Here is a 17,385-nt window from a genome sequence, read left to right as displayed (position 1 = left end):
CACAAACAGTTCCAGGAACTAATAGTATTGTATTTTTGATTACGCGGTGAACTGTCCCTTTAAGTTTTGTCTCACTTTTTTTTGCTCTATTTCTCTTGTCAGACTACTCACTCGAGACTTTTTTGTTTTCATATTACTTGGTTTGCGAGACTTTGTCTTAAATGAATTACATTCAAAGACATTTTTATCACAAGTCCCTAACATTGATACTAGCAACAACTTTGTTTACTTGTAAATAAATACTGAACACTGTCTCAAGGCCTTCAGCAAAGTCTCAGTAACATTCAGCAATGCAAACGCCAACCTGAGTTCCTATTGGATAGTAGCTCTTCATGAGCAAAGACTTCTTGGTTTGCTGAAACCAAAACTAGGTTTTCTGCCATCAGCATACAGGTAAAGTCCGAAAAAAGGTACGTGGAAAACTTTCTGCAGTGTAAATGGGGCAATAGTGATGTAGAGCCAGGTGGCTTAGTACCTTACTATTAAAGGCATAATTCAAAATTCTCTGCTCAGCTAACAGTTGTTTGCTGCTATATTCCTGCTCTGAATATCATATAGAACCGTTCAATGCGCATCATTGGTTTGGAATGTGCCTTCTGAAGCAGTAAGCTGTTCAATAAAAGCATGTTACTGATTCAACTGCCTTTTCTGAGCCTCACATCATATTAGCATTAGAACAAAGTTTAGATCAACTCTCTTTGCTTGACTTTCATCTATTTTTAGTCCTCTTTGCTGATTTACAACTACTCAGTACATATGCCAGAGAGGTTGCATTGCTGTAATGAAGCCTCTCTTGGGTATAGACTGACATAAATAAAGGCCTGGGGCTATATCCAGCAATAGAAACTGATGTTCATCTCATAAAGGAATTGGCAGACTGTACCATACACCCCGCTGCCTAAAATAGCATGTCTGTGCAGCCCGATGTACACAATGTGCAAAACATCTGCGTCCCTCTATCAACCTTCCCCAGTGTTTGGTGAATTATGCCTCTAGAGCACGATATGCACACACACACACACACACACACACACACACACAGACACATCCACTGAGTTGCACCTCCAATACCCAGCTAAAGTGTGCTGGAGCTCCTTTGGGTGTGTTTACTGTATATGCGTGCAAGCCCGTGTGCGTATGTGTGACCGTGTGTGTGTGTGTTTGACTGTGTGCGAGTCCCCAGCCACTTCAGTATCACTCCTCAGCACTCTCTCTCTCTCTCTCCCCAAGCGCTGTCATAAGATAATGTGACAAGGTGTCAATCATGCCGGGGCCTGGGGTGCCATGGCGACGAGAGGGTTTTTGGCGGAACACTTTTGTGAGCAAAACCAGGGAGAGGTCAACAGCAGGGACCGCGGTACAGGACAAATCAAACCTAACCGCTGGCAGGTCTCACACGTCCCTTCTTCTTTACTGCACCCCCCCCCCCTTCGGCCATTCATCCAACCATTCTTCTGGTCCGAATCCTGACCCCTGTAAGAAAGAACCCTGCAGGGAGCCACATGCTGACAAAGTGTTCTGCCATCCCCTAAAAGAATCATCCCGGGCATCCGGCAAATGATCCGAGGTCCATCCCCGTCCCCGTGCCCAGGGGCCCCACACTCGTACAGTAGGCTGGATGGATTGCTGCCACTCTCCTACTCTGAGCTGTGATGTGTTATGATGGCTCCGTCACTCTGGGAGGCAGGGCCGTAGACACCTGTGGAGGCATGGGGTGAAGCTGATGGAACTGGACAGGACTTAACCTCCGTCTGCGTGTCAACGACTGCAGGTGTTTAGGAAGTGTGGCAGTTGTTAAAGGTTTTTAGTTTGGTTATTATTAAGTGGCTACGGATGTTATCTTTTTCATAATGATAGAGACAATGATTTGTGATCATTTCGCCCGTATGAATGACCCGACATTTGTAAGTCATTTTGCGTGCTTTAAGAATAACAATGAGAACGTCGTTCTTGCTTTTTGCATGTCATTTGTATGCCATGTAGTCTTTACTGACTGCATTGTAAATGCATCCATGTGAATAGGTGACGCAGTTTAAAATGTAAGAGAGAGTGCTTATATTGGGCGGGCTGGGAAGACAATGGGGAGGTGGATGGTTGCAACAACCACAGGATTTGCCACCAAGAGTGTTTTTTCTTTTTTTATGTTGGTTGCCTTTGTGAGGTGTTTTCTGTTTTTCTATTTTACTTAACCTACATAATAATTTTAAGCCCGACTATGACTTTTTTCTAAACCTGACTAAGTGTTTTTGTTGCCTAAAAATAAACGCAACCTTTTCACGGCAACAACGAGGCGTTACATGAAAAGCGGGCGTAAAATATCATGTTCAGTATGTCATCATCAATGACACACTGAAATGCTATCTATACGCCTATCCATGAGATCTGGTTGGACCACTAATATGTTAATGTTACGGTAACATAGGGTTATGTATGTTTGAAAGATGTTGATACTGTTGCCAATACTGTACCATAGCAGAGCTTCAGTACTGATACCAATTACATACCTTACTTTGCCAAGTACATTTTCTGAAAGATTCTCCCACTCTATTCAATAGTTAGCCTTTTGTTTTGATTTACAGCATATTTCCCAAATGGTTCAGGCTCATCCATGGCATCAGCCCTGCTTCAGTTGCAACACACACAGCTTGTGTCTGTATATGCTCGTTACAACGACTGACACCACAAAACGGGCTCATTCGAAATGAGCCAGGCTCGCACAGAAGCAATCCCTGGCATGCTGCACAATGCCTGATTTGTGTCAGACTTGATCCCCAACTTGCTCTGGCAAACTTGATCTCCAACCCACTGCAAGACCCGGGGCATGATGGGAAGCGCCTGGCTGTTGCCTGATCAAAGAGCTGATTAGCTCTTAGTTTTGACGATGCCACATTTTATAGAAAATCCACATTTTCTGTATCACTGTAGTATTTAACGCTAGATTATACTAGACTACTAGTCTCATGTTGTGCATCGAATGTTTGTATCTTTTGTGGTTCATAATAATGATAGTAAAGGTTATTTATATAATAATAATAATAATAATAATAATAACTTTATTTATATAGCACCTTTAAAAACAGAGTGTACAAAGTGCTTTGACAGGCGAAACAGCAAAAGTAAGGCAATAACAACAGAAAGCTCAACAGTGAGGCCCAACAAAGCACGACAAGGTAAGAGTAAGAGTTACACCCAGATAAAACGGGGAAAAAACAGTCGCTATGATAAAAAATAAACAAAGAAATAAATATAACAAAATAAATAAAATAAAATAATTTAGAAAAATAATTTTGTAAAATCAACAAATAAAAATAAAGCAGTAAAGCAACGACCCTTTTCGACCTTTGGGTGATCACCCTTTTCAAAACGAGGAACAATTACAAAGTGCTTTACAAGGCAGGCATGAAAAGAATAAAGGATAGAATACAATGCCAGATGCACACATTGCCACATATACATATTTACTAAAGCACTGTGTCAAGGACACGGGTCTGTTTACATTGCAGTTAGGACACAAGTTTACACATATAGATATTTTCCACCGTGGAAAACTGGTCCATACCACGAGGTTCTGACAAAAACCCCTATGGCTCCTAATCCCATGGCATTAAAGTAGAGCACAGGATTAACAAACCTGCAAGCCACAAACATAATTCTGACTGTAGAGGTGGGCAGTTCATATATCCTATATCTCCCATCAAAGACTGGGAGACAAAAGACGGAAGAACAGACATGCATGCTGTAGTTTCTACACTGGTTTCATTACTCCTGCATGCATTCTGTTTCAAGTCCGGCGCTTCTTTCTTGGCAGAGCCTGATGGAGACACCCTGTGTTGTTCCCAAACAATATGGATGTGACATTTGTGGCATGTATACAGAGATAGAGAACACGGCACACAAGTAATCTGTGCAGGAGTGCAGTCAGCACAAATGTGTAGCTATGCCATCACAGCAAAATGTAAATATACGATAAGAAGAGATGCCTGCCTGGGGAGGTTCTCGACAGTGACTCCGTGATGGACACCCGGGCTCCTGGGTGCTCATCCTGATGTGAAGGGGGGGGAGAAAAAAAAGCCCTTATCACAGAGGATCACCATTCCCACCTGGTTGTCCTCCGGCCTCATGTAGAGAACAAAAGAGTCCTTTCCCCACCAGCCATCTACAAAGTGCGCCAGACTCAACACAATGGTTGAATTCAGCGTGTGGAGTGCTGAATCTGTTTTAACTCAGATGTAGACTAATGCTACCACATGTGCAGTCATTTCTTCTCTTATCTTTTAGGCCGAAAGTACCACACACCGCAGGATTATCACTCTGGAATTGCATTTGTTCCCCACTTTGTGTCAAGATTAACCCTTTGACTTCATAAACCAACAAACACCAATGCAGGCAAAAAAGGTCTCAGTAGCATAGTTTCAACAAGTAATTCAATTGAGACTCAAATGAGCCATCCTACAATTTTATAAACATGTGCATTTCTAATTCAAACAATGCATTTTGTCGTCCTCAGCATACAGCACAATGAAATAAACTAAAGTTACGCTCCCATTTCTTACAAAGGAAGTCTGACTGACGTCCAAAAAAAGTATCACACAGCACCTCAAAGAAAATAAAGATTCATCTTCTTTTCCTCTCTGAAAGGAAACGGTTTACAATAAAAGAAACTGCAAACGATCTGATTTTTATTATTTTTTTCTGTCTACAGATATGAAAAGAATGAAATTGACCGTGACACATTGGCAGCCTAATGAAGCCGCAAGCTTTCCAGCAGAATATAATACTTCACTTCCAGTATCTCGCACATATTCTTTAAGAACAAATTTACTGTAAAAATGCTTACTTTGCACTTACGCATCATTATTATAATGTGTCATCTCATCGCTTTTTTTTTTCTTCCTTTCTTTCTTCTTCTTCTTTAGGCAACGGATATTAGCGGCCATCTTAGCTCTTTAAGTGATAGTTTCTTTGCTCCTGCCTGCTGTGATTCCCCTCATTAATGCAAGATATTCTCCATCACCGTCCTCTGTGAAGGGACTCTCCTCGTGCGGGCCGCGGAGCTCCGAACGAGGAGGAAATTACTGTTAGCTCCTCGCGCCTAATTAAAGCGCGGATGGATCACCTTCAGTGGAGTTGACTGCATTGATGTCACTCTTTATACAAGACGAGGCTTTGACTGCAAGTGGCCGCACTTGCGGTCGCTTGGGTTACAGCGCTTTTTGAGGATGTTTCTCGGGGTTGTCCTCCAGCTGCATCCGTCAGACGGAGTCCAGCTGTGTTCCTCTCAGCTGTAGAGTGCATACATAGCCTAATGACTGTGTCTCCACACAGCCGGAATTACAGCATTAACATTATTACTGCATGAAGGTTTAAATCGGGGATGCGATTCTATTATGTCTATTACTTGATATCTTCAGACCTAATGGGATCATACACGTGTCAGATAAAAGCTGTTTTTCTAAAGGTTGAAAAGTTGCATCATTAAACTTCGTGGTGCTTGCAGAATTCAATGGCAATTTCTTTTTTAATACAGAATTCTCTCTAAATCCCAATATCCCAATGGATGCTTAACCAGACTGCAAGTTTTCATTCGGCTAGAAGTTTTTTTTCTCAAATCCTTCAGTGGGCTTGTTATATAAATGAATTTCTGCCGTCTGCCAGAACAGGCTGTATTTTTTCCGAGCTGCTGAACAGAAGGAAATGAGAGTGAGCTGAAGAGAAACTGAGTACCCTCAGCTGAGAGATGAACACTCAGGGATACAAGAGAGGAAGGACGGGGCATGAATAGGTTTCTTGCCAAAAAACATCTCGGAAGTTCAGCGCGCGTGTCTACGTCTCGCGTGAGGCCGCACGTGGCTCCAGCGCGTGTGCTGCATGTGTAAAGTGAGACGACAAAAAGGTGAGCGAATTAGCAGTTCTTACATGCGGGTTGGCAGGGGGGAAGCTTTGGAGGAGCCTTGAACATCGGCAGCTCCCGATGAAGAGCTTGGAAGTGCTTGAAACAGTGTTTGATTTTCCACCTGAAGTCCCCGCGGCTCAGCTCAATCGCGCGGAGAGATTTGGATTCGCTGCCCTCCGAGGTGAACATTTCAAAAGGAGACGGTTCAGCTCCGCCGCATCAATAGTTCGCCTACAAGAACTTTAGAGGAGATGAAACACGTGTAACGACACAATACTGTCTTTAAGGATAAGTTTGGGGGGGATTGTGATATTAGAAAAACTTTTGATCAGAAAAGGTGAGGCTTTCAGATTTAACCAAAATAACGAGTGAAGAGCGTCTGTTTAAAGGAGGTTCAGACGGGCCGCGTGACAAGCGACGACTCAGTACCTGGTTTACAGTCAATTATATCTCACTCACCTTTGTTGTAGATGTCGGTTCCGCCTCTGTCACCCAGACAAAAATAGGAATGTTTTCCGAGAACGCTTTGGAGTCCAGTGACTTTAATGGGGGGGGAGTTGTAGACAGTGAGAAAAGGAATGGTTCTTGCTTCTAGAAAAAGAAAGAAGAGACAACTAAGGTTTTAGCAAGCGGAGTGTGCAACAGTTGTACTTTCCTAACCGGGCTTTAACAGACTCATGCACATTGTAAATATGCACCACCATCACCAACTTTCAAAGAAAAGGAGAAGGCCTTTGAGAAAAGCACTGCTTTTGGCTATATCGTTGTTCTCTGTATCTAAGGTCTGCCTGTGTTCTGACTGCGTTTGATCGACCTTGATGTTTTGCCGTCACAGCTGTTTTTTTCCATCGCAGCAGCAGAGCAGCGTGTCCGGGCACTGGCCAGATCCCACAAGTCCAGATCGCCGTTTCACTGCTGCGGGGGCCCGAGTACTGTCTGTGACTCTTACCGTGGCCACGTTCATACACACTACACCTGGGGAACGGCATAGAGCGGATTGTGAACAGCCTCCATTTAAAGGCAATAGTTAACATGGGCAGACCTTCTCTTACGTTCACTAGGTCTACCCAATGGAAGTTCTATGTTTTTTGCAGGCCCAAGAATCTCTGCAGCTGTAATAAATTCAAATATGATTAAATTAACTTGCTTACTTTGAATATGAATGTGGTTATATCTAAAATGACTATGTAATGTAAAATAAAAAAATTATGTTGCATGATTTTAAATGATTGCCCTTACCTCATAAACCATACGAATAATATTGTTATCAGACTTCTGAATGTTACTCCTGACCAGATGTTTAGTGGGATGGACAACAATTTTGCAAACGTCCTGTGTTTTTAACGTTGAACATCTCCAAAGTAACAGTGGATATTGTAAGTATGTCAATATTACAGTTCCGGAAAGCCAAGTTTGCATGTAAACAAATGCATAACTTAAAGTTTCTCACTCTTTCAGTTAGACTCTAAGGCAGAAGTCAAATTTCCAAACAATGCATCTCCATTGGCTGAAAACCCATAAATATTTCATGTTCCAGGTCTGAAGGGGATAAACACGCATTAGCCCAAGAGATTGTCTTTGTCCCGGGTGCAAAAGTTGTTCTAGTACATCTATTTTTGCCAGATCTGTAATCTTTAAAACATGTAAAATCTCTCACCACAAAGCATGTTTAACAAATATAAACTTTGCTCTTCATTAGTAGATATTTTCTTTAATAAACAAGGCTTTGGAGAATATCACCGCGTGTCTCCCGCTGAGATCAGAGAAGAGCAAACTGTTCCGACTGCGATTAACAGCTAATGATGAAAAACACATGCAGCCTGCATCGTTCATCTCGGGACGTTGCGTGATGCCCAGCCATTTCTTCACTTTCACGCCATTTGACCCTGACCTTTCCTTTCTGCTGTGATTCTATGTCAGACTGCACACAATCAATGTCTGTCACCTTCTGCGCGATCACAGAAACAGTGGATCCTCCCTGACGGGGTCGAAGATGGCAGCCTTGTCTCCCTACATTTGGGCCACTGGATCCTCCAATGGTGTATACTGGGACTTCCTCCCTCATTATCTCCACCGCCCCGCCCTGGCCAGCCCAGTGGAAGTGATGCTAATAGCGTGAATACCGACCGACTGACATGGGTGAAGAACCAGGAGATGAAATCCATACTTCATGCATTTTGCATGGGGTGGTAATTAGGCAATTTCGGAGGGTACTAAATGATTCTGCCGAAGTATCCATGTTCCCGGTTAGATGGGAACAATTCTGCTGAAAAGCTTGTAATATCAAGGCCATGTGCAGAAACTGAGTAAATTATGTGAGCTCTCTGAACCCGTTTGAACCCATTTTTAGAAGAGAACCAGCAGGCACCAATCTGGAAACCCTCGAAAGCTTCACCAAACTAGTAGCACCCATAACAATTGCATTTGACTGTGCAGATACCGAAGGTTGATGTTTTTAAAGCACAGCCTTAATTATGTGTGCTTTCTTGCCGAATAAGTGTCTGTTTCTCTAACCAACCCTGAGACCCATTCTCCCCCCAGACACCCTCTTTTCGCCCTGGGCCCCCGGCTCCGGCCATTAGGGAGATTCCTTTTCTTCCCTAAGCAATGACAGGTGAAGTGGAGCACAAAATCCCAAAGCCTGCCATGGGCCTCGCCGCAACCTCAGCACCTCTAATTCTTCCAGACAATCATCTTTCTATTAACACTTATTTCTACTGAAATATCTTGTGACAGACAACAGATTACCAGATTGAAGATACACGACTACGCTGTTATTCCAATGTACTGGCAAATGCAGGGGCGTGACCCTACCAGACAGGCCATGCCGGTGTCAAAATAAAAGATGGTGAATGCACACCAAGGTTCTGAATACCCTGACAGTAAAGGGGAACGCTTGCTCAACAGTTTCTTTATTTAAGGGATTATTATAAAACTGAGATTGAGTTTAAAAGTTATCCGTCTGCTCTGCCCAGCTTTTAAAATACATCACGACACTTCAAAAAGTGAAACCCTGATGACGAAATTAATTAGTTAACTAGACAGCTGCTGTCTGTTTAACATTGGTGTCCAACATGCTTTTATTGAGACAAATTTCAGCCTATTCCTATATATTAATCCATATGTTTTGATAATTTTGATGTTAATCTTAACGTCATATTCTAATAGAATAGAATAGAATGTAAAAATTAAAACCTAAAGTAACTTCAGATGCTTGCATAACATGCATCATGTGGTGCTAAAATACCATCTAGCTTTACATGAAACCAAATGACATGCTCCTCCAACTAGTTAACAAACCACTGTGTCATTTACATGACCAAGTAACCCAATAATTATCAGCACTAGAAACCAAAAGCACAACTCAGGTCCAAACAACACTACATGTCATGTTCACATCTGTCAATGTGATGTAATGTCGGAACAAGCATAAACAAAACAAAATCCGGCTGTTAAGGTAACTCCTCTACATCAATTTGAAATATAGTTCCTCATATTAAAGGTGGTTTGCTCTGAGATGGTATGACAGAGAACAAATTAAATGAGAAGAGCACAATATATATCAACTTTGTTTCATGTACAACCAGAATGCAGCACTCACGCAACGATTGTGTGTGTGGGTGTATGTGTGTGTGTGTGTGTGTGTGTGTGTGTGCGTGTGTCAGTGTATGTGCGTGTGTATTCACATATAGTGAGCCAGCTTTATTGACAGTATTTTGCACTGATCTCTGATCTGATTCATCAGCAGTTCTGCAAAAGTAAAACAAGGATAGACAATCAATGACAGGATAAGAACATTATGTCAGAGGCAAAGTCAGCTATAAGTAGCCTAGATAAATAGAGAGAGATGGAGAGTGAAAAGGATGGATTTTTAAGCAAAGTGTTGCGAAAACTATTATTGAAGCTTTACCAATAGACAGGGGGCCGGACCAAAAGACTGAACTCAATCCTGCTCAATATTATTCCATCTCTTTAAAAAAAGCAGTAAACTGTAAGGTTCTGATAAGCTGCGAGTGGTTAGAGTAAACATTATGATCCGTGGTGGAATATAACTAACTTTTTTCATTAACTGTATTGTATGACTGAATTGTATGTGTTTCTCTGTTTAACCTGTAAAAGTTGGCACAAGAAGAAGAAGAGGAGGGGAAAAAACAGAAGAAGATCTTTTCATCCTGATTTCATCTATTGGCTGAAAATAACCACGTGACCGCTACGCTATACCGGAAATGGTGTAGCCAGAGCGTGTATATTTGTTTACAGCTGCAAGCTTTTCGTCTGCACCTCGCCGGATAACGTTATGTGACTGAAAATCTTCACAATGTTTGACAAAATATTTCAAATTAAGATAGCGCGTGTTGCCGATTCATGCACTGCCGCGCGCCTGTCATGTTCATACCGTTCAAATCCGAACAGCACCCGCTAACAAGACATGCTAAAGTCACGCTTTATTAGCCTGTTAACGTCCAAGGTAACGTCCCCCTCCGTGTGTCAGTGGCAACGTGATAACATAACCTCTTTGTTACAAAGTGCAAAGCCATTCTTCCACGTCTGCGTGCGGGTCCGACTGTTGGCTCCTTCCGCGAGGTAACGTTTACGTTTGCTCGTTAGCCAGCTGGCAAAGAAGCTAACATGGGAGTTGCACAAGGCACGGTGACCTCTCACAAGATGAGGTATGAATCCACCCAGTGTATAAAGACTGTTCTTCTCAGGTTTTATTTTGTATTTGTGTATGCTTGTACTGCTTGTAGCAGCGGACACAACATGACGCTATCTGCCTGCACCCATTCTCTTCCCCTCAGGCACTAGATGATGACAGAATGACCAAAGACCCAGTGCATCATGGCATTATCTGAAGTGTATTGGGATCACCAGATACCAATTCCAAAGCTTGCTTCAGTCCAGGCCAAGGTCACTGTGGCCCTGGTGGCACTCCTGTGCTTCATGAACAGTTATGACGGGGAGTTTGTGTTTGATGATTCTGAAGCAATTGTCAACAACAAGGTATGTTTCCCTTTCTAAAAAGCCATTTTATGACATTGCTTCAGCATCAACAGAGTGACGGCGTCCTCCACGTTAGTGGCGTCGTTATCAGTCTAATTTTGTGTTTCTGTTCCAGGACTTGAAACCAGCAACGCCTCTGAACAACATCTGGAGCAATGACTTCTGGGGAAGCAACCTGAGTAGCAACTCTAGTCACAAATCCTACCGACCTCTCACTGTCCTTACATTTAGGTAATATATCTACTGTGTGTGCTCCAACACAGATGTTAAGACAATAGTTACAAACAATTATACTGATCGTCTGGCAGGTGTTCACGTTGTTTAACAGTTTAACAACATACTTCCTGTCAACAGTTAAACCTTGAGGGTGTGTTATGTTAAATGGACATTACGGTTAATTTAACACTGGTGTGTTTCCCATAGATGTGGCTATTGTGGCTCTATGGGTCGTGCTAACTTTACACTCTCCACCTCGGTTGTAGCGACTCAGGAAAACAAGGAATCGTGCATAACGTGTATCATGAGCCTCCTAGAGCTTTCCATAAAAACATAATTTTCACATGAGTCAGTTGAAGTTCTTGTTATGATAAAGAGACTTTGCTGCAGGGACAGAACACAAGACCTGCACAGAGGCGTCAAAGAAAATGTGGCTTTGTCGAACGCTGAGCTGCTCTGAGTCTAGTGCTGCTTGGTGCCGTGGCAGGGTGCCTCCTGTTACTCTTACTGCTGGAGCTCAATGCAGTCTTAACAACGTGTAGGCTTTAATCACGCACACTGAAGCTTTGTTTAAATTTTCGCGTGGCACCGTAGAGCGAGCCTCCGCAGATAACGCGCAAGCTTCAAGCTTGTTTATACTCGGCGTGCTCTATGTTGCATTATATATTACCAAAATTGAACGTTTTTCGAGTATTCAAATCTTCCAAGTCTTTGAGTATGAACTACAAGAATACTGTCTTATCTGCTGCAAAGCAACATGGTCATAGTTACAGTTCTATGTAACAATACTTAAAGATAGAACAATGACTAATACACCTTTTTTCACACTGAATTGGCACAAAGCTATCATGTTTACAAATGCTCTCACACACTTCTGCACTTTCCTACAGCTGCCTTATATTTACCAGCAGGTCTTTCCCCCCTCTTGCTGTTGCAGGCTGAACTACCTCTTGGCGGGAGGCCTGCACCCTGTTGGTTTCCACGTGCTGAACATCATCCTCCACGCTATCATATCTGCCCTTATGATTGACGTGTTTGCTATACTGATTGGTGGTCTGTCGTATGACAAGAAGGGCAGCATACACAACCACGCACCCAAGACCTCTCTGCTCGCCGCCCTCCTCTTCGCCGCCCACCCGGTCCACACAGAAAGTGTAAGTAGAGTTTGAGTTCAAAAGTGTTTTATTTTCATTTCTATAAAGTACATCAAGCTCGGCTCCCACAGTGCAACAGGATGCACTGTATTGTTTGTACACAGAACAGTAGATGCAATGCTGTCAGTTAGTGCTGGGCGGTATACCGGTTCATCCGGTATACCGGTTTTAATTTCCCGTATGATATAAATTTTTCACACACCGCCATACCGGTGCACAGTTGAAACAACTGCTGTAACTCTTCAACAGGCAGCAGAATATATTGTTCGCCGCTAAAGGCGCTGCGGTCGGAGCTAGTTGTCTTAAGTGTATTGACAGGGACCCCTAATCATGGTTATAACTTTCTAACACAACAATTAACAACCCACAACTAACGCTCTTTAACAGGGCAAAACACCACGACACAACAGTTTGTGACACATAAACAATTTGTAACAATAATAATTGTACATTTATAAAATTACACCGCCAAACGGCATGCTGGGTACAGCTCGCTAGCTAGCCCGCTAGCACAACAGTCTGCTAACAGCTGGGAGAGGCTCCGTCGCTACAGTAACGCTACATTAAAGAACAGAAAGGAGCGATGCAGGATGAACAAAGACAGACCGGAGATGCACCGATAGTCTGTGCCCAAGAGAGGAGCTGTGTCTGCTGTTTGGAAGTGTTTAAAAAAATCCGACATAGACCAAAAGACTATATATTGCAAAGTTTGTCGAGCCACTGTTGTTGACGCTGACGTTGTACGTCTTACCGGGGCGAAAATACTTCAGCCAAACTGCTATCCCAACATCATACGAACAAACGAGCACACCCTATAGTAAGCAAAGCCTTTATGCATGATGACATTAACATGTTTTTATATTCTATTTACTTCTGACAGTAGCGTAAGCCGTTATAAACCCATATAAAAACACAGTGAAACTGCCAGAATCTTAAAAAATACCGTGATGCAAATTTTTGGTCATACCGCCCAACACTACTGTCGGTAGAGAATAACATGCTGCAACTCCACAGCACTAAACCATACATAGAGCTACAAATAGAGTTATTGGTATGGTGTGCATACTGATTCACGGTTTGTTTTCTGTTGTTGGGATGCATTGTTAGAAAGAATAGTGCCAGACTTTAGAGTGGGTGACACATACACCAGAGCTGTTTTTGTCAGTTTGCATAACAGCAAATGCACGCTCCAAACCGTGTTGTGTTCTGAAAAGTCCTCAGACAACCAACCAAATCACATAATGGTGTCTAAAAAATAATGCTGCAAGAAAACACTGATCACCAAATACAGTAAAAAGAAAAACAAACCTTATTTTTTAACACAGTACATCGGATCATTAGTTTCACAGCAGCAGTTGTTTGGGGTGATAAGCTCAGTGTGTGTGGTGAACAGGGTTCCTATTTATACTTTAAATTATTCTAAAAAAATAAGACCTTAACTATTATTTAAAAGTCTTAAAAATGTGAGGACAAGCAAATTAGGACTTAATTCATCTTTTTCTTTCTGACATTGCAATTTAAAACTGTAAAATAATTATTAGCATCTCTTTTTTTTTTTTTTTTTTTTTTTTGGATTATTTACAAAATGCCTGATGCAGATCAGGATAGCGGAACCAACAACACTGGTCTGCTAGCTAGCAAGGACATGAAAGTGCACATTTTAATGACTATGATTTTAAATTGACTATTCAACCAAGATTCTGCAGTATGGCGGTACCAGCCGCTGTATAAAAGGTGCAGTGTATTTTGTGCAGGAAGTGCTTCAAAGTCGGCACGTTGGGAATGAAAGCAGTGGAATCCCACATTCAGAGTGAGAAACGCAAAACTGCAAAGTCAACCCGCAAACGGGCGGTTCAGTTCAGTTATTGTAAAGTTGGTCTTAAAGAAAGTCTTTCAAAGTCGTAAATCTAACTTGCCTTAAGCTGAAGGAACCCTGGGTGGAAGATAGAACTTGGATAGTTTTGGGTAGTAATCCGTTCTCTTTATGTGGTTCAGTATGACAAAACTTCACATTGTCCAATATGACACTGTAATATTCTGTAAGTGTGCAACTGTTGAACCTTAATAGAGTTCCCCTACACATACTCGCACATTTCTTTGTCTCAGAGGTGCATTTTCTACTTTTGCTGCTTTCATTTTTTTTGACTCAGTAAGTGACAAACCTGAAGCGTTAGCTTGGAACTTCATCTAGATCATGAAGTCGGCAGTTTTGTACCTTTTGCACATCCACACACGGAATGAGACAACACAGCACAAACTAGGTCTCTCCTATCGGTAAAAGCAGAGGACTTCAGTGAAGTTTGCACTTGTTTTGTTAACGATGTCGTCTGTGATATTATGTGAATGCTTTTGAAGTTGTGATCGTTGCATTTGTAGTTTAAGACCACCGTTGGCCACACTGCATCTGAACACAAATTACTTTGACATTTTTCACTCGACTCTTATGTACAAGCAAAAGCAGCCTTTGCAATGTATTTAAACTCGTGACACATGATGACAATTTACATATTTGGATCGGCTTATTTTCCTTACATATGCAGCTGTTCCTCAGGGTTGTAAATTAGAAGTTTTATCAGGATACGATATCCATTCTTTGGACAATGATCCATATTTGCCGATATCACAGAGTCACGATTTTGATTCAATCAATATGAGATGATGTCAGAAGCCCATTTAACACAGTAAGTTACATTTCCATCAACTGACAACTAAAATAGCATTTGACAATTTTATTAGGTGTCCCATAGAGGTGCCATGGGAATTTCTAAATAAAGGTGTATCTTGAGGATGAAGATATGCACCGGGGTTTTCCCAACACATCGCTGATACCGATGTGTCGATCCAGATCAGTTCCCTAATCATGCCCGCTCCCGTTCTTGTTTTGAACTTGGGCCGGGTCATTAACAGGCACGTTACAGCCTCTCGAGACATTGTGCTGGTTGTGATTTTGTGCTACAAATAGACTTTTCTTTACAGCATGGATTCCCTGCAGCAGCACAACATGCCACCTTCACACACTAGTCCAGAGGCTTTAATACTAAACATGCAGTGGTTCCATGCCAAGAACAAAAGTCCGGTCTCAGCTGGGAGCGCGGGGCCGAGGTGTGTGCGGCTGCGCGGCCTGATGATTAGCTGCGTCGGGATGCTTATTGACCTGCTGGCGTATGTGTGTTTGCTGTAAAGCCCGGCTGGAAGGCAGCTATTCCCCCTGTCCGTTCTCTTTAATCATGCAGGTCAAGGACTGGGTGAGACCTGGGGGGGTGAGAGGCAGGCAGACTGTTGGCTTAGGCCCGCTGTATGTATCAAAGCAGGCAACCCCAGGATGCCAACCATGCTGTACCCACACACCATATACAACACACACACACAGGCGGTAATGCTGGTAATGAGAGATTTTTATGTTTTATCCTGTTAAGAATTTTGAAAAAATTTTGTATACAGTGGGAAGAAGAACTGTGTACACTAAAGAGTTGTTTTTTTGTAATAAAATTAAGCTGCATTTTACAGATAACAAAATGTATAATCTTTGGGAATCATGTAAGTAACTCCCACCTCAAGATAAATGAAGTGGAAGTATTTAATAATGGATCATGAATTATGCTGGAAACAACATATAAGATATATTATTATATAAAGTCAAATATCTTCTAAATCAAATTTTGTTATCCACCTTATAGTTTTCCTTTATAGTCCTGTATATAACTTACTGCGTTGGAAAGAGGGAATATACAGTGGTTACGGAAAGTATTCAGACCCCTTTAAATTTTTCACTCTTTGATTCATTGCAGCCATTTGCTAAAATCAAAAAAGTTAATTTTATTTCTTATTAATGTACACTCAGCACCCCATCTTGACAGAAAAAAACAAATGTAGAATTTTTTGCAAATTTATTAAAAAAGAAAAACTGAAATATCACATGGTTACAAGTATTCAGACCCTTTGCTCAGTATTGAGTAGAAGCACCCTTTTGAGCTAGTACAGCCATGAGTCTTCTTGGGAATGATGCAACAAGTTTTTCACACCTGGATTTGGGGATCCTCTGCCATTCTTCCTTGCAGATCCTCTCCAGTTCCGTCAGGTTGGATGGTGAACGTTGGTGGACAGCCATTTTCAGGTCTCTCCAGAGATGCTCAATTGGGTTTAGGTCAGGTCTCTGGCTGGGCCAGTCAAGAATGGTCACAGAGTTGTTCCGAAGCCACTCCTTTGTTATTTTAGCTGTGTGCTTAGGGTCATTGTCTTGTTGGAAGGTGAACCTTCGGCCCAGTCTGAGGTCCAGAGCACTCTGGAAGAGGTTTTCTTCCAGGATATCTCTGTACTTGGCCGCATTCATCTTTCCTTCAATTGCAACCAGTCGTCCTGTCCCTGCAGCTGAAAAACACCCCCATAGCATGATGCTGCCACCACCATGTTTCACTGTTGGGATTGTATTGGGCAGGTGATGAGCAGTGCCTGGTTTTCTCCACACATACCACTTAGAATTGACGCCAAAAAGTTCAATCTTGGTCTCATCAGACCAGAGAATCTTATTTCTCATAGTCTGGGAGTCCATGTGTTTTTTGGCAAACTCTATGCGGGCTTTCATATGTCTTGCACTGAGGAGAGGCTTCCGTCGGGCCACTCTGCCATAAAGCCCCGACTGGTGGAGGGCTGCAGTGATAGTTGACTTTGTGGAACTTTCTCCCATCTCCCTACTGCATCTCTGGAGCTCAGCCACAGTGATCTTTGGGTTCTTCTTTACCTCTCTCACCAAGGCTCTTCTTCCACGATTGCTCAGTTTGGCTGGACGGCCAGGTCTAGGAAGAGTTCTGGTCGTCCCAAACTTCTTCCATTTAAGGATTATGGAGGCCACTGTGCTCTTAGGAACCGTGAGTGCTGCAGAAATTCTTTTGTAACCTTGGCCAGATCTGTGCCTTGCCACAATTCTGTCTCTGAGCTCCTTGGGCAGTTCCTTCGACCTCATGATTCTCATTTGCTCTGACATGCACTGTGAGCTGTAAGGTCTTATATAGACAGGTGTGTGCCTTTCCTAATCAAGTCCAATCAGTTTAATTAAACACAGCTGGACTCCAATGAAGGAGTAGAACCATCTCAAGGAGGATCAGAAGAAATGGACAGCATGTG

The 17,385-nt window shown here is 42.4% G+C and overlaps 1 protein-coding gene across 1 annotated transcript in view; it reads left to right on the top strand.

Moving 5' to 3' along the window:
• Window positions 1-10,710: 10,710 nt before the first annotated feature.
• The window catches only part of tmtc4 (transmembrane O-mannosyltransferase targeting cadherins 4), a 49,122-nt gene continuing 42,447 nt past the window's right edge, over window positions 10,711-17,385 (top strand). Inside the window, 4 exon segments of the mRNA XM_031870199.1 lie at window positions 10,711-10,743; window positions 10,745-10,894; window positions 11,010-11,125; window positions 12,048-12,264. Of these exon segments, the coding sequence (XP_031726059.1) occupies window positions 10,711-10,743; window positions 10,745-10,894; window positions 11,010-11,125; window positions 12,048-12,264 (516 nt within the window).

Source organism: Anarrhichthys ocellatus, unplaced genomic scaffold (assembly GCF_004355925.1).
Source record: "Anarrhichthys ocellatus isolate YVR2014 unplaced genomic scaffold, GSC_Weel_1.0 scaffold51, whole genome shotgun sequence".
Taxonomy (NCBI): Eukaryota; Metazoa; Chordata; class Actinopteri; order Perciformes; family Anarhichadidae; genus Anarrhichthys; species Anarrhichthys ocellatus.
Note: the sequence above shows the minus strand (reverse complement) of the source record. Positions and strands in the feature narration are given on the sequence as shown.